Source organism: Trematomus bernacchii, unplaced genomic scaffold (genome assembly GCF_902827165.1).
Source record: "Trematomus bernacchii unplaced genomic scaffold, fTreBer1.1, whole genome shotgun sequence".
In the NCBI taxonomy this organism is placed as follows: domain Eukaryota; kingdom Metazoa; phylum Chordata; class Actinopteri; order Perciformes; family Nototheniidae; genus Trematomus; species Trematomus bernacchii.
The window spans coordinates 6,598,630-6,615,739 of record NW_022987705.1 but is presented as its reverse complement, the minus strand read 5'-3'; the positions used below and the strand labels follow the sequence as shown (position 1 = coordinate 6,615,739).

At 37.3% G+C, this 17,110-nt stretch overlaps 1 protein-coding gene across 1 annotated transcript; it reads left to right on the top strand.

Moving 5' to 3' along the window:
- The first annotated feature begins 8,785 nt into the window (after window positions 1-8,785).
- Window positions 8,786-16,879, top strand: ufm1 (ubiquitin-fold modifier 1). Its single transcript, XM_034140439.1, has 6 exons — window positions 8,786-8,866; window positions 8,969-9,025; window positions 11,370-11,427; window positions 12,737-12,776; window positions 14,209-14,241; window positions 16,175-16,879. Coding segments are annotated over exons 1-6 (264 nt in total). The 5' UTR covers window positions 8,786-8,864; the 3' UTR covers window positions 16,249-16,879.
- The last annotated feature ends 231 nt before the right edge of the window (window positions 16,880-17,110 follow it).

The window sequence follows — 17,110 nt, the reverse complement described above, 5'->3', positions numbered from 1 at the left end:
GCATATTGAATAAAATATGGTAATATAAAAAATAAAAATAAAAGGTTAAGAGCATAAAAGGTAATAAAGGACCCAACAACCTGAAAAGTGTCCCTATAGGAAAATTCAATAAACCACATTTGTTATAAAACAAATAGCTGGAAAGCCATAGCCGATATTTTTTTCTTGATAACTCTACTCAGATCAGGTATAGTTTTCTTTTTGTATCACGTATTTTTAAGTGTTACAATGCCGTTGGGTTTTTGGGAGGTGCTCCTAATAACCTTTTCTTTCTGCGATCAAACTCATTGAGATATCTCTGGATAAGAGAGTCAGCAATCTGCGATAAATAAGAACTCAATAGTGGAATACAGCCAGGGAGCCGCTTTTAATTTGATGCACTTCAGGTGCTTTGTGTCATTTTTAGTACCATTTTGCACCAAAATGTTTTGATGTGTGCTTTGCACCACTGGGCTTGACACTCTCTTTCATCTCCGTTTCATCCTCTAAATTCACCGAAAGAGAGTACCTCCGTTTTCCCATTTTTCGAATTGAATCTTTCAGATCAAAATTCAAAGCAGCGCACTTGAACTGTCCTTCACAAGGCTGAATTTACAACAAATAAATGAAGGCATAAAAATGGGCAGCATCTATCTGTAGGAATAATCCACATCTGACAGGGAAGATCAGGCCAACAGAGGTTAACATTAACTGAGGTTGACATGTAGTTTGGTGACAGGCTGTGACAAGTCCCCCCCTCCTCAAATTGACTGCATGGTGTCTTACAAGAAGAATCATAAACTTGTCAAATACGTGTAAGTGTGCACAAAATTGCCTTGGTTGCACCTTATGGCAACACAGGACACAGAAGAAAACAAATATAGCAATATAAAATAGACAGTTGGCTGCACACAATACCTAAACAATCCGTATCACAGTTTAATGTGCATTCAAGTAGGAAGGCCGTGTAATAAAGCTGCAGCCATGAGTAACAGGCGGTCGATTCAACAGAATGGCATCAATAAGTGGTAGAAAAACATGTGCCAGTCAGTGTGATGGAGTGTTAGATATTGAGTATAAAACAGGACATTAGCCATCTGCAATGATTGGCTAGTGTTTTGGTGGCAGACGAAGGAGAGATTCTAGTGCCAGACTGATTAGGGATAAACACAGCTACTTAGCCATAATATGCAGTCACAAGTCAATCACCACAACAGGACGGAGAGCCCCTCTGAAAATGAGCAAAGGACCCTTACGTCATTTGTCTGCCTGCATAATTGTATGCAGTAAGCCAATACTTGAAATAGAAATGACAAAATAAGTAGAACATACATGAAAAGGCTAATTGGACAAAGATCAAACAATACACCTTTGTCACCATGACACATATTTGGATGCATGGAGTCACTTTGTTCAGCTGTCGATGCATGATTGAACACATTTATGCACATATTTTTGCATCAGGTGAATAAATAAGAATACTCCGTTTTGCATTTCCTATTTGTATTGTCCGAATTCAGCATATATGTATCTTCTGAAATTGCTATTTTCTTTACTGCAAACATGTGTCATAGAAATGTGTCACGGTTGAGATAGCGTGACACTATGTAGTTCATACAGTATTGTATAGTTTTCTGTATTGTTGAACTTTTTATCCTTTTCATTTCTGCCTTGCAAACCTAAATGATTCCCCACAAAGACAATTCCGTTTTTCCTACAGTCTGAGTCTCAGCCTTTAATGTGCAACTCTGGATCAGCTTACATACTGTCATATTAAATTCGAGCTGCACAACATACAAATCATTTAAAAGTCCCCGATGTCCTAGGTGTGCAAATGTTCTTTCTCTGATACCGATATTTACTGTTTTAGTTTGTATTCTAGTGGCTTTCTTGTTGACTGATTGCCATCCATTTGTAACTCAGACTTTTATTCAAAACCTACAAATGATTTCCCATCTGTAATCATAATAATTAACCATCCATTAAGCAAATGCTTTGTCAAAATGATTGTTAGAATGACTAAAATGTCCTGGCAAGTTGAAAACGAGGGAGATCTTTAAAAAGGCAAGCTGTTAATTAATGTCTTTTCACTTTTAAAGGCCACTGACAGCCTGCAGAGGAGACTGCCCTTTTCTTTGATTACAAAAGTCAGTTGTGTAATTCAAAGTTAAATAAGATGTAGACCAGATGTGGCCTGTTTAGTCACCCTTATAACTCTGGTCACTAAACTATGCAGAACTTCCTTCTCAATGAATACACAATGTTGTCTCGATTACAAAACTTTGAGAAAAAAGCTCCTTGCAGCATAACAAATGGTACCCAAGCAGGTTAGTATTGATTTCACAAGGCCACATTCAAATTGTTCTGATAAATCGGGTTACAACTAAAACATTTGTGGTGCAAACGTTGTACTCGTATTGATTTTCTTCAATTAACATATTGAATGATCATCCACGCCGGTAGTAATCTGCACCTGAGGCTTAAGGACGCCTTTTAAAATCCAGTGAATAAACTGAATACATTTTAAAGCTCTGGCTTCAAAATCAACATTTCCTTTTTAGAGATGCCAATCATGCACATCCCCGACTGATTGGGGTGCACTGTTTTTTCTGGCAGAAACACAGATTTTCCACATCTAAATATAGCTGGCTATGTCTGGAAGTGTGTGAGTGATGACAGAAGGGGATTGAGCTGTAATCATAGGCACTATTATTAGTGCTTTAGGCCTCATCTTCTGTAGTGTAGGCAGCTAAGACACAAATAGATGCACTGATTCTGCTTAAAAACCCACACAAGAAGCTACACATACATCTAGAACTGGAGAAGTTTATAGTCTAACGGTTGAAAATGATAATGATCAATTTGTGAGTGCTGCTTCGAAAAACCTTTGAGAGCTACGTGCCACATTTAATGGTCTTATTTGTATTGATTATGTAATTGTTGGTGTGTTTGTTTGACCGTTGGAGAATTTGAGGGGAAATAAACGACAGCGAAAGCCACCATAAAACTATTAAGCTAGACTGCCATGGGAGGCTGCTTTTACCGTCAGCGACACCTTCAATTCTAATCTTTGAAGGAGGACGAAGGTGACAGAAACACGCTAAACACGAAAAATTGGATGCAGTATTGAGAAGATGAAGGGAGACAGGAGGCAAGTGGTGCTACATTTGAGAAGGAAGCACATTGGTGAGGACACTTTTAAATGGCCACATGACAAACAGGGGAGATAAGGAGGAGGGGAGATGAGGGAGGATGATGATGTGGTTTGAAACATAGAAAACCTTCCATATAAGACTCATATTTTGTACATGTTCAGTACACGTTATGGCACTTTTGTTATATGATTAAGAACATTACTATGAAAATAAATATCACTCTGTCATACTGTATGGTAAAGTGTCATCATGTTAAAAAAAAAAAGTTTGGACTTTAACACCTTTTTTTGTATTCTGAAGGAACATACTGAAATAGAGGCTGGCGCTAATGATCTGTCTGACGTGTTGATTTGTCATCATGATCAATAACACATTGCACATATTCATCACCCTTCCTGATGTATGACTGCTGCCTTCTGTGTTCTTCTATTTCCTGTCATCTCTCCAAACACTTATCTTTAGTTTATGCTGCATAAGCATCACATTGTTCTTCATCAATCTTATTGTTACTTTAGGCTATTCATGCGTCTTTTCCAAGCCGGCCGTGAGCGCTTCCTAGTATCATCCTATCAATTCTGAGTGAAGCATGTAATTAAAATTGATGCCGTTGCCCTTTAATGTGTTTCTATCCTGATAACACATTGAGATCACTTTAACTTGCCTGCTACCTGAGATCCAGAGTTGTCGATTTAAATGATGTGTTGTTGACTGCAGATAATAAATAAGCACTGTGCGTGAGAACTCAGCGTCATGCTGATAGAGGAGATATACCTTTTTCTCAGAGAAGAACTGTCAGCCATCAAGGGAAATACAGCACATTACTAAAATGATGTTTGAAATTAAATGTTTTTTCCCCAGATTCTTTTCATTTCCTAAACCCACAGAGCATACACCTAACTAAATTATTCCGTCAAGCATCATTAGCTTTTGGTAACTGCGTGTGTGTGTATTTAAATGATGTATTTATATTTGGCCTCTCACTTGCATGTGTGATTCATTTAGTTTTGGCTCAGTGTGCCACCAGGACGATGACTTGTCTCCTGAAGAGCATCTGGGCAATACATTAACAACAGGAAGTTTAAAATGAACTATCAATTATATTTATCGCAGGAAGAGATGGCGGAGCAGTGCGGTGTATCGGGGAGTTTTTCACTGTATACAAACATAATGTCATGTGTCCTTGCAAAAGCTGCGTTGGTACTTTGCTTATCATGCCCTCTCAGTGTTAACACAGCACGGGCAACTTTTAAATTCTTCAGCTCAAATGTAATTAACTCAGTATCCTGGGGATTATGCAGAGTATATAAACATCAGAAGAGAGACACAGTTTTGTCTCCTTAGGTCTCTTTACATAGTTTTCACAAATTAATATTCACCATTATGTTTGGCAATAAATTAAGGACCAACCTTTTTGCAAGGTTACCCGTTTATATGATGGATGATCATTGTTAAAGCACCCACTCTAAATGATGTCAGACATTTTAATGGTAGTAATTAGTGGTTATTTGCATGATTCATATCGGTTAGAACCCTTATTAAAAGGCTGTTTTCCTCTGTTTCATGGTTGCTTGATACAAGAAAGGCACAACGGAGGGAGTCCAGTGTTGTAGTATAAAGATCTATAAGTACTAGGATGAGTGGGAGGATGGATATGTCATACGAACAGATCAAAGGTAAAGTCCCATGTGAAACAAACAGAAATGTCTCGTATGCAACTTACACAACGGAATACATATAGCATTTTTTTCTACAAACCTCTCCATGTATAGAGTACACTACATTACTGTCAGAAAACAATATACAGTATGGGGAAAATTCCAATCCAATGCACACAACTAATTTGTCATACAGACTTATAACATAATTTGATGTATGGACTCAGCTGGGCAAGAAATACAAGGGGTGTCTACAAAACAGCTTTAGATGTCAACCAGATACAAATGCAAACGGCATGTGAAGAAAACGACACACATTTCAAGAAATTGTGAGAAGAAAATCTGTGTTAGATGTGGTTATGTAAGTTTATATGCCAACAGCAAACACTACATGCTAAAATCAATTAGTTACTGTAAAATGTGTATTGAACATCTTAGACTTTTTACATTTTACTGTACTGGATCTCTATAGATTGGAACCATGTCATGCATACTCACCAAATAATAAAGACAGATTTATAGAATTAAAGTCATTCTTATCGGGGCTCTGATTTTCATCTTCCTAATGATCCTTTGCTCTATGTTGCAGGTAGAGTGAGATAAGGTAAGCCCAGGCTTTAAATCCATTCTTAGCAGCCAAGGTTCAAAATAGCAGGGAGCTAAAAGGTTAGGGGCTACTTATTAATGCATTAATTATGAACTTCCTCTCTGCCTGGAGCAGTGGACTTTGCTGGGTTATTACTGAGGGGAAATCAAGGAATAAAATGTCTATTTTAAACTAATTCAGCATGGCAATGGCAATATGCAGCTTATCAGGCGGGTAAGGTCAGGATATGGATGAAAGTAAAGTATTTGGCTTATCAGACATCTACATTGTATCATATATTTTCACTATGATCTCAGGCCAACTTCACAGCTATTTAAGCTATCCACAAGAGCCATGCGGGCTGATATATATGGCCAGTTGATACAAAACAGAGGAACATAAAACCGCTGAATAAAACGCGCGCACACAAATCCAACAACTTGGAATTAAAAAGGATTAGTGAGGGGGTGTTGCAGAGTATTTGTAGCAACAGAATGTCCTACGTATAAATAGAGAATGATATGCGTTTGTAAGGCCAGGAGTTCTCCAACACTGGCTGTGGACACTGAATATCACTTCCACACAGAGCACTACCTACCCATGATGCTTTGTTTTTTGATGATGTGACCTTTCCCTGAGGGTGAGAGCATTAAATTATGTCAACATTTATGCTGAGAAATAAAGTAAAAAGACACACTCTCTCTGTCTCTACTGTACAGCTGTATGCAACATATTTGTTTGTGCATGTGTGACCATGCTCTCATGCATAGGCAGCATTATTATACTTCTGCAGGTACTGTATTTTGTCATGTTTCTCTATCTACCCATGGGGTCTGCTTTTGGTATGTTAATGAGCCATTTCAGTGGAGGCTGTGTAATGCAGGCTGTGTAATGCAGGCTGTGTAATGCAGGCTGTGTAATGCAGGCTGTGTAATGCAGGCTGTGTAATGCGCTGAATGCAGGAATTGTATTTTGCATTTTGAGTGCACTCATGACTTCACAATATATTTGGCTAGCCGTTCTGCTTCATAGAAATTGTTTAGTTTTTTTTTTACCACGATTATAGATTCAGACAGTTTGAAAAATACGTATTGAATCTCTTTATGATTATGTAATTCTCTTTTTGACAAAGGAGAATAAGATCAGGCAAAACACTTCAATCTGACTACTTCATTCAAATGTTCTACTGTGTCATGAATATGTAGAATCAAGTCACTCTTTTTTCATGCTTGAGGAAAAAATGAAATGCTAGTCTGAATTTCAATTATTCAATATACAGACCTCATACAGTATCTTATCTATACAAAATATGATTCTACAAAAACATTATTTTCTAATTAGCATAGATGTTCCACACACCTCTCCATTGTTTCTTTCGTGTGCTCCCTTTAAGATTTTCTTCCCTTGTTTTTTTCCCACAGCCTTACATCTTCCTCTTCTCAGGAAAGACCCACCACTGAAATCCCAGAGGTATGAGCCTGAGTGTCAGCACTGTAACTGTGAGTCGTCATAATAAGTCTGCTCCTATTCTTTTCGCTGGTTGTTATTCCATCATCCTTTCTCTGTCTCTGTGTCTTTATGGCATAGACCCAAGACTTCACTTACATAGGCGATACCTCTTAAACATGTGCTTGTAATATACTTTTAAATATGCAAGTGTTATTTGCCTTATTGTTGATGTTATTTGTCATTATCATTTCGGATGAAAAGCCCACTCACCAACTATCAGATGTTTTAACTGTCTCTCAAGGTCTTCTTCAGTGAATGGAGATGGCTCAGTCGTCATCCTGTGTGGAACTTCACTCGTAGTGGCTTCCTTGGTCCGTCTCTGGCCATCCATTGACTCCTGTTCGATGGCCTTTGACCTCCTTTTGGGCAATACTGTGGCCAGTTTTGTTCAGCCCATTGGGCTTTCTGATTCTAAAGTTCAATCCATCTCTTGTACAAAGTCCCCATCATCCTCACTATAAAATAAATAAAACATACATCGAATATATATATATATATTACATTACATTTGACTTGTTAGACGCTTTTATCCAAAGCGACTTACATAGTCGTATATTCATTCCTCTCAAACACAGTTTTTATTAGTCTATATATCTGATGGGACTTTTTATAATATGACTGAACAATACCACAACCACGGGCACTTGCATTCTGATTAGACCATCAAAATCAGATGATGTGATATTGGTACAGCTTGTTCTTCTGGAATACACTTTCCTATGAACTTTCATTAAGTAGAAAGTGGTATCCATGACTCTGACGCCATAAAATAAATGAACATTCCTGGTTTGTGCCTTCTGTTTGGATTGATGATGACAGTGAACTGCTTGATGTGGCTGACCTTTTCACTCAGACACCTTGATGAATACAGTACCTCTGAAAATTATTCAGCTTTGATAGCAAAGTGCTTAAATGCTACCACTGTGACCCGATAATCCATTCATAATCAAATCATTTGGCAGACTCTGTGCATTTAGTTCATCACTCAAATACTTGGTTCTGGATTCATGTTTGCCTTGTAACATATACAGTAGGTACAACCAAAGTCATGAAGTTAAGTTTGGTTTTAACTAATTAGCAGTAAATCTTAAATATACCTACCCACACAGTAACTTCAACATGGTGGATGTTTCTGCACATTATTGTCAACATTTTTGTTATTGTTATGAAGTTGAAAGCACTTTTAAAGTCATGGTGCAATTGTGTGCTTTCTGCTGGGTCTGGCATCAAGGTGTTATAGGTCAGACAGACAGCTGATGTAAATACAAACTACGTTATCATTTCAGAAAGCCAAACCAGCAAGAAAAGACAAATATCCAAATTATTAGACTTAAAACAAATAATTATAACTTACTTAAATGTAAAAGATGTAAAAAAAAGTTTCACACCATGGCACATGAATAAACAATTTTGTCATTCGTTTGAAGTCAATATGCAGTTTTTTTACATTACAATGGATTATGCAAAATGTTTGATATTATACATGATAGCTCACATTGCCTGCCTCTCAATTACGATTCCATTTACAGTAACATTTTCACATGACAGTACTGACGGTACATTCAATGTGTTGGCATACTGTTTAAAATGAAAGCACATCATTCTTTAGGAAAAGGTAAAAAATAAAGTGTACCTGAGTTAGAGGAGTCCACATCCATTGCAGCACGCTCTCAACAAACATCAGTGAGTGCGCTTCGCGGTGTGTGCGCTTTCTTTCGTTATTTACGGTACATTTTAGACCTCTGTTATAAATGCCTGACAGTTATTAGCCCAAAGAATACCTTTAACTTGTATTATATTCCACGGATATTGAGCACAATAAATGAATGTTTTAAAAGAATACGAAGATACACCTGAAAAGTATAATTATACACAGATATTTGTCAGAAATAGAACCAGAGGGATGACGTGTATGTCTGGGTCCTTCGGACTTCCGGGTGTGTGTAAACAGATCGCAACTGGAGTCGCCTCGCCCAAAAGATGTGAGTTTATGTTTTATTTTGTGTCATTTATACCTGGATATATTTAATATGTATTAGCTAACACCCCCGTGCTTATAACTCTCTGTTTTCCTCGTTCATTAGGTCTAAAGTAACGTTTAAAATCACCCTGACGTCGGACCCCCGGCTGCCATACAAAGTGTGAGTACACTGACAGCTCAGCAGTCACAGCTTTATCGCTACATTCAACTATATTTCACCTTTTTAAACTATTTTATTATAGATTTAGTTTACCGGTACCTTAGATCCTGGTATATTATGTTGTTGTGAAAACATGTGCTGGCGTTTTTAGCTTGAGCTACAGGGCACGTTGTCAGGTAGACAACATCTGTTAGTGTAGGGCTGTGATTCACATGCAGATAATAAATAAAAACACCAGACAACAGTTCCGTTAACTTCCGTTTCGACATTTTTAATTGCATTGTGAATTCAATTGACCTGACTATATGCAATCTATCAGGGCTTCTTTTATCAGTTTAACTTTGTCACAGATATTTTTTCTCTTAGGCTACGAATTTTTTCCCCTGATGCAAGTATGACTGGACCACATTTGACTGCTGGAAGCAAAATGAGTCTTAGTTTTTACAGTCAATTCCCAGTTAACTGGAGGCTCGAGGTTTCCACATCAACTTTTGTAATCCTTCCACACTATTTGTGACATAACACTTATTGTTTATGCTTGCACGTTTGAAACTCAGATTTAGGAAAGTAAAAAAAGTAAGGTAAAACACTCCACATGACCTTTAAGAGATGATGGTAACTTATGCAGTGACTGTAAAAGAAAAATAGCACAGTTAAATGCTTGAACTCTACTCTTGCCATCCCAGATTAAGTGCATAAAATTGAGTTTTTGATTCAATACACTTTACTGCTATAGTGCAGTGTTCTGATTTTAATGTTCATATTTGTATTGTGTGCCTCTACTGTGACATGTTTACATGCTTTAATGTTCAAAAAGGTCTTTATTTTTCTCATACCGCCTGTGCTGCAGCACCTCTTTTCACCCTCTGTCTGAAACCAGAGCCTGACCCCAGTCTGCTCTGATTGGTTAGCTGGACGGCTCTGTTGCGATTGGTCAACGCTTAGAGCCCCTTACATACAATGTGTTGGAGCGCTAGCCAATAGAAGCACAACTGTTACACAGTGATGTCACTATGTTACGTAAATAAACAAATGAGTTCAATCGAGGCGTTTCAGTCAGGTGTGTGGGAGAGAAACTCCCTCTGGCTGAACCCTGGGCTTCTAGCCTTTGCAGACTATTGACATGCACAACAAAACCACACACTGTCACACACTACAGGAAAGGGAATACCTCTAAAAGCACAATACAGCCTTATTTAATGGTGTGTACAGTTCTGTCACTATTGCCACTATACTACTCTGAAGCGAAGTGAATTCTGTTTGCTCTTTTGTTCAAAAGCACCAACACTCAGTTTTTCATATCAAACAAGAAGATGCTAAATGACAGAAATTGGCTCATGTTAAAACCCTAGTAATTATGCATTCACTTTGGATTTACATATTTTGGATATATTTAATTCCAAAATCAGAGGTTTTATTGGCATTATGGCCATTTCTCATTGTATCTACTGACGTTTGATTCACAGTAATTCCAAAGCAAATTTGCATGGTGGTGGGTGTACAGTCTCACATTTATTACATTTAATATACCTCATCCAATACATATATGCCATAGGTCAAACATTTATTGACATATGAAAACAATTTCAACTGAACATAAGCCATGTTCAAATTTGGTCAAAACTCAATTTCCCTGTTTCGGATCGATAAAGGTTTATCTTATATTTAATAAATCATACAGAGCTTCGTGCTAAATTTGTACTTGAGAAAGAAGCCGCCAAACACTGAGGACATGCAGACTATTCTAGCAAGTGTTAAGCGGGACCTGATGTCTAACGCGGTCAGACAAGGACTCTATGCAGCTTTTAAAGCCTTAACATGAGTTGAGTGATGATGATAACAGTAAAGAGAGCATGGTATTAATTCTGGCAGTGACTGAACTTGAGCACACCATTACAGTTTACTTTTAATAACCCCCAGTCACATCCAAACAAGTAACCACTTAGTCTCAGTTGAAGCAGTGTTGTGGTCTTTAATGTGACAAGCTTCCACTCTCATTCATTATGATGAGGCTTTTCATAAAAGCTGCACTGCAAGATTTATTGCAGAAGCATCAGACTAAAATGATGTAGCTATTTAGAAATGTGTCTTATATCATCTGACAGTTATCATATATTCAATTTATCCCTGCTAGAAATGTTCCCTTTTGTTCTCCTCTTCTCCGTAGAAGTTAACATGAGTGGTCAGCTAAGGTGTAAATCCTTGATATCAAAAAGGAAAGCAGCCCAGGCTCTTGCCTAAACTTGAGAATTTATATCAGGTAGCAATTTCTCCTTAAAGAGTTACAAATCTGGGTTACATTTTAAAGGCTGGATTTTTATTTTCATGTATTTTTGTGTTACAGATTAAGTGTCCCTGACAGCACACCATTCACAGCAGTTTTGAAGTTTGCAGCCGAGGAGGTAAGCTTACTGTTTGAGCTTACTTTAAATATGTATTCAACAAGAGGGAGTGTATATGTTGAACTGCACAGGTTAACGTCCTGTAAATTAAGATATTTTGTGTTTTTTGTAAGTATATTTAATTAATTATTGACTATTCAATGCGGATTTACAAAAACAAGATGTTGGCATACGTTGACAACAAAACTCAACATCAAATTCAAATGAAAAGGAGAAAAAAGCAAATCAAGTGAGAAATAAAACTTTTTTTTCCTACAGCTATGCAAAGAAATCCAATTGTACCTTTTTTTAAATGATGACAAATGTTTCATTAGTCAGTGGCAATTGTACCTGTCATTAACAGGTGTGTATTTTAAGCCTTATTGTTGGTGAGTTTATAACGTGGCTGATTTCTTAGAAAGTAAGAGAGAGAGAGAAATCATAATAAAAACTATTCCTGAAAGACATTTTTTAATAATGACCCAATACGGGGTGATTCAAACACCATTTTATCAATTTGATTCGACATGAGAGATTTGTCTGCTGTCTTTGTTGTTTTTAGAATGTGTGTCAAGATGGATCTCTTGTCTTTTTATCTGCAACATAAAGCTACCTACGGGTACCAATAAATAACCTGAACCTGATGATACTAAGCTTAATAACAATGTATCCCTGATCCAACCTGTATTTCATGTGTAGTGCTTGTGCTGGCAGTAATTTGGGGAGCACTTAGCTAACCTTATCTCCACGGTGACAGACTGCTCCCTCTCTCCTTTCACTGCAAATCCCAGTAGCCCACATCCTCCTCGCTCCAACACTGAAGTAGGACACGTATTGTCAAAATGCTGAGTGATTTTCTTCCAGAACTTCAAGCGTGGCTATCTTTTCCCTCAGGCTCTCTCCTAACTGTTAGTAAGAGAGTGTGTGTGTGTGTACTTGCAGGACCAAATTTGAGCACACACACACACACACACACACGTTACTGTCAATTGCAAAAGGTAGTTGGTAGACTAAAGAAAAACAAAACACACTTCACAGCATTGTCTTTCTGCTTGTATCACCAATTCTGCTTCTGAAAACATCGTAACTACAGATCCAATTTTAAAGTTGTCACCCAACAAAGTCAGTGGATGTCAGTGTGCTGACTCAGCGGATACATTTTTTCTTTTTGATGATTTATTCACACTGTGTCTTCAGGCCAAGTGCAATTGGGTTGCAACATGTCCCTAGTTATTTAATCAAAGTATGTTACTGCTGCTTGAATTTCTTAAATGTTAAATTCTGTGAATCTCATTAATGAGGATTTTCTCTGCTTTATTTTCTTTTACAGTTCAAAGTGCCATCGGCTACCAGTGCAATCATAACAAATGGTGAGTTTCCCGGGAACGTCTTCCGACTAAAAAAGTGCAAAAGTGACATGTTTATCAGATCCACAGTTATTACGGGCTCTCTGACTTCAGAGAGTGTCATAAAAGTCATGGGTTTTTACAGAGGTGGTTGGAAACTCGGCTTAGTTTGAAAATGTCAACAACAAGCGGAGAGCATTTTAGAAAGCTCTAGCAAATAAATGTTTGCACTATAGTTTGATGCTGTTGAATGAAATTCTGTCAAATTATATAATACGTTTTTTTCTTCATGGTTGAATTCACCAATTGTCTGTGGCTTTGGATAAAACCTTCGCTCGAGGAAATGTAATGTAATAGATGCTGCAGTCAGCATGTCGTTGTGTCCCTGGGCAAGACACTTCACCCAAAGTATTGAGTATGTAAGTTGCTTTGGATAAAAGCGTCTAACAAGTAACATGTACTGTAATGTAATGTAATAGAAATGTATTATAATAATCAAGGAAAATCTCTTCTTGTTTTGTGCATGTTTTTACTGCTTTACAACTGAAGTCATTGAGCAATCTATGAACTTTCTGATCTGAACCAGCAGGGATTGAAATCAAACACAGAAACCCACAAAAACCTGTAATTCAACTTTACATTAGATACAAGTAGTCTAGCTAATTAGAGCCTACATACAGCATAATTGGTTGCTATATATGTAAGAGATTGAAATGTAAAAATCCCATCTAAAAGTGATTATTCGACTCAACTATTTCACATGCAACAAGAATTGTAGACGCTAAAATGAAGCTGCATTTAAACCGTTTGAACTCTTTGTATTATGTAACCAACAGATGCATGTCTAAATAACTTGAGCCAGTACGATGCACAGAGCGGTCATTACCACAGTTAAAGTCAAATTAAATTCAAATAACATTTCACCAATTATCAGAACACATTTCAGTTAATGGTGTTTGAGGCTGACAGAGGGAAAACTGTTTTGAGGTTCATTGTTTGCCAACAATTAAATCGTGCGACACCAAATCAAAAACTGATTTTGTTTTTTTTTACCTCTGCTAGTCATAATCCATTGAGAAAGTTTAGAAAATGTATGCCTGATGTATTATCTGATAGAATTATGACATTAAGGTCGCTGTGGGTATGCAGTAATTGGACACATGACTGTTGCCAAATAAGACTGAGAGCAGTCTTTTGGTTTAAAATGTCTGAGACATGACTGCAATGTCTAAAAGAGCTTTACTTTGATCAGTGCAGAATTAATGGCTGGCCCGTTATTATTCCAGATGGAATTGCCTTCTGCTGAGCGACACTCTCAATCAATTATTTGTTTGTTTTGCCTTGTGCAGCGTCATTATAGATAAACTAGTGATATTATAAATGCATTTTCTATGTTCATGTCATTTGCACGCCAATCTTTTTGAGTTGACATATTTCCCTCATGGTTGCCTTTCAGATGGAATAGGAATCAACCCTGCCCAGACAGCGGGTGAGTTGTTGTGTTTTTTTGGAGCCTTACATAATTGTTTTTTTACAGAAAGATGCCCCATTATGTTTTTTTGTATACCTCAGCAAAAGGCACTGTGGATTGTATAAGATGTTTTTCTTCCTTCAAATATATTAAGGTGCTTGGAAGCAACTTCTGTTTTTGAAGCCCTTCTCCACTTGTCAATGTGCTTTCATCAAAGCAGAACTGGACTAAAGTGTGTTTCATAATTCACTTTCATAACGCTGGTGGCATTGTGTTCATAGTCTAAGATTAATTTGATAAAGCCCCAGGAGGCACTACAGTATGTGGGTGGTTCCACTAAGAAGGAACATAAATGAAAAGCTTAATTTGAAAAGCTTTACTTACGGTAACGTCAAAAATCGATTTGGCATGAAGCGTTCCAGTTACTATAATCTGTTTCATTTAAATCGGGTATTGAAAAGTTAAATTACATTTGAATTAAGAGACCAATGATCATTAAGAGGGTAAATAAGATAAATATATTATTGATACAGAAGAAAAGTGCTAAAGAAAACTAACTTGATCAGCTTGGTAAGATAAAGATGATCAGGAGAATACAGTGACTCTGACAAAGGCAGTTGTTAAAAACACCTTAAGGGTTTGTCTGCTAAAGCCATGCCTGTTGCCTAGTCTCTCATCTCTTCTCTGCTCATTGAATTGCCCCCCAAAAAAGGGGGAGGAGCTTCCAGGTGTAGGATCCTGTCAAAATATTTTTGTGGAGTAATTGTCCTTAATCTAAAGGTGATGTAATAATTAACGGGTGCATCAACTTTGGACATTTCTTTCCCACACTTATACTAGTGTTAAATTAGCTCAAGTTACTAAAAGACTGAACATAAATCTCTGTATTGGTGCAGGTCTCTTGCTTGTTTGCATGGAAATGCTGTTTTTCTGATAAATGAATGCAGATGCAGCGCCTGGAGAGGCAGTATTTAATGTTAAATTAAATTAAATTAAAAATCGACTGGAGGCGAACAAGATGCACCAAACTGTTTAGTCAGAACTCCCTTGACTTTAAATTCCCACATTATTGCCAAACCCTGGTGAATCACTTTTTCTCTGTCAGCCTCCTTTGTGTTTCCCTGAGGGTCGTACTTATTGTGTAGCTGGGTAATGGATGATTGGGTTTTCCGCATAAGGTAATGCTTGGGTCTTTTCCACCTAAAATAAAAAAGACATTCACAACAGCTTTGTATCTGAGTAACATTCGTGCTGCCAAGAATAGCCTCAGTTCAGAAACCTCTGCCTTTTTTCACCCGCTGCAGCCACTCTGCCTCTTGTTCACAGGATTGAGAACACGGTTGAAATTGATCCAGATTTAATTTTACAATCCCCCTTTTTAATTCACATGTCTTTTAAAGACCAATATCAAACCTTTCCTGCGGCTTAATGGGAATGAGAGTATGTTTGATGTCAGCATGATTGCGGGTTGAATGAACAAATTATTGAATGGATTTTCTGTCTGTGCTTCCATAATTCATTATTCAAATTAAGTCGCTCGTGTGCTCGCTAAAACCTACCTGATCTTTAAATAACTGGTAACAATAAAAGGTCAAAAAGTCAAGTATACTCAAGGTTTTTCTATCCTACAGTTTAGAGATCTCTCTGGCTTTGTTTTAAACCACATTTCTGTGTTAATACCCACATGTTTGGAAAAATGTATGAACATTATTTCAACCTCATATTAATGTTTAAGCAAATCAGATAAAAGTCAAATTATTGTCAGTATTTTTCATCATTATTTTTGAACAAGTCATATTTTCTTCATGTAGAAAAGTCCATGTTTCTCTCCCAGCTTGTGATTTGACATCTTTGTTTGCAGTGTATGTGTTTTATTGACAGTAAAACCCCTTATAAAAGAGCACAGATTATAAACTGTGATCTTTATGTGGTGCTCTGTGCTGTGTTTCAGGCAACGTGTTTCTCAAACACGGCTCAGAGCTCCGCATCATTCCCAGAGACAGAGTGGGAGGACAAGGAGACTGATACAGCTTTTCCTCGTTGGGCGGCAAAATGACTCACCCGGCAGAATCATATAACACTTGAGACCCAGGAAACACCTCAGCTTGTGTCGTATTTATTTTCTGGCCCGCAACTGACAGTGACTCACATGAGAATATACAGTATACATATTTAAAGTTGATGATGACATGCACACACTTGCATGCTTCCTACTTCTTCATTCTCGACCAAGTTCATTTTCTCTGTAAGTGTTGTAGCATCAAAAGGTTAACATTGACATCAAGAGTTTCCAGAGATTCTTGGTCATTTATACACAGGCACAGCAGCTGCATCATGGGAATATTAGTGCTATGATTTGACAACTGAGTCAACATTACTAGCTTTTCTATCTTTCTAAATGACAATAAATCATCCATATGACTAACAGCAACTTACTGGCAATGTTTGCTTTTGTCTTAACCAACATGGTAATGTGGTAATATAAGAAGTGAGCCCTTTTTTTTTAAAAGAATATGTACAACTTGCTCTGAAGTACTCTTGTCGTTAGATTAGATGGCTGTTGATATGCTTGTAATTATATGTTTACTTTTTTAATGTCAGGCTGTTATCAGATAATAACTCCCTAAACACTTGATAAATAAAAATGCTACATGGATCAGAACTGAACTTGTGTAAGGGAACAGCACCTTCAATAAATGTCTTCTATTTACATTTTAGCTAATGAAAGAATATGCAATTGTTCATTTATCATGCAGTGCAGGCACATGGATCTTTGCTGCCCTCTGTCAGGTTACTTTTTAACAGCAGTTTGTGGTCACCCAAAATGTCTTGCCTCTGTCATTCAAGCCATGTATTATATCCCTAATTTGTACAATAGATATGTTAA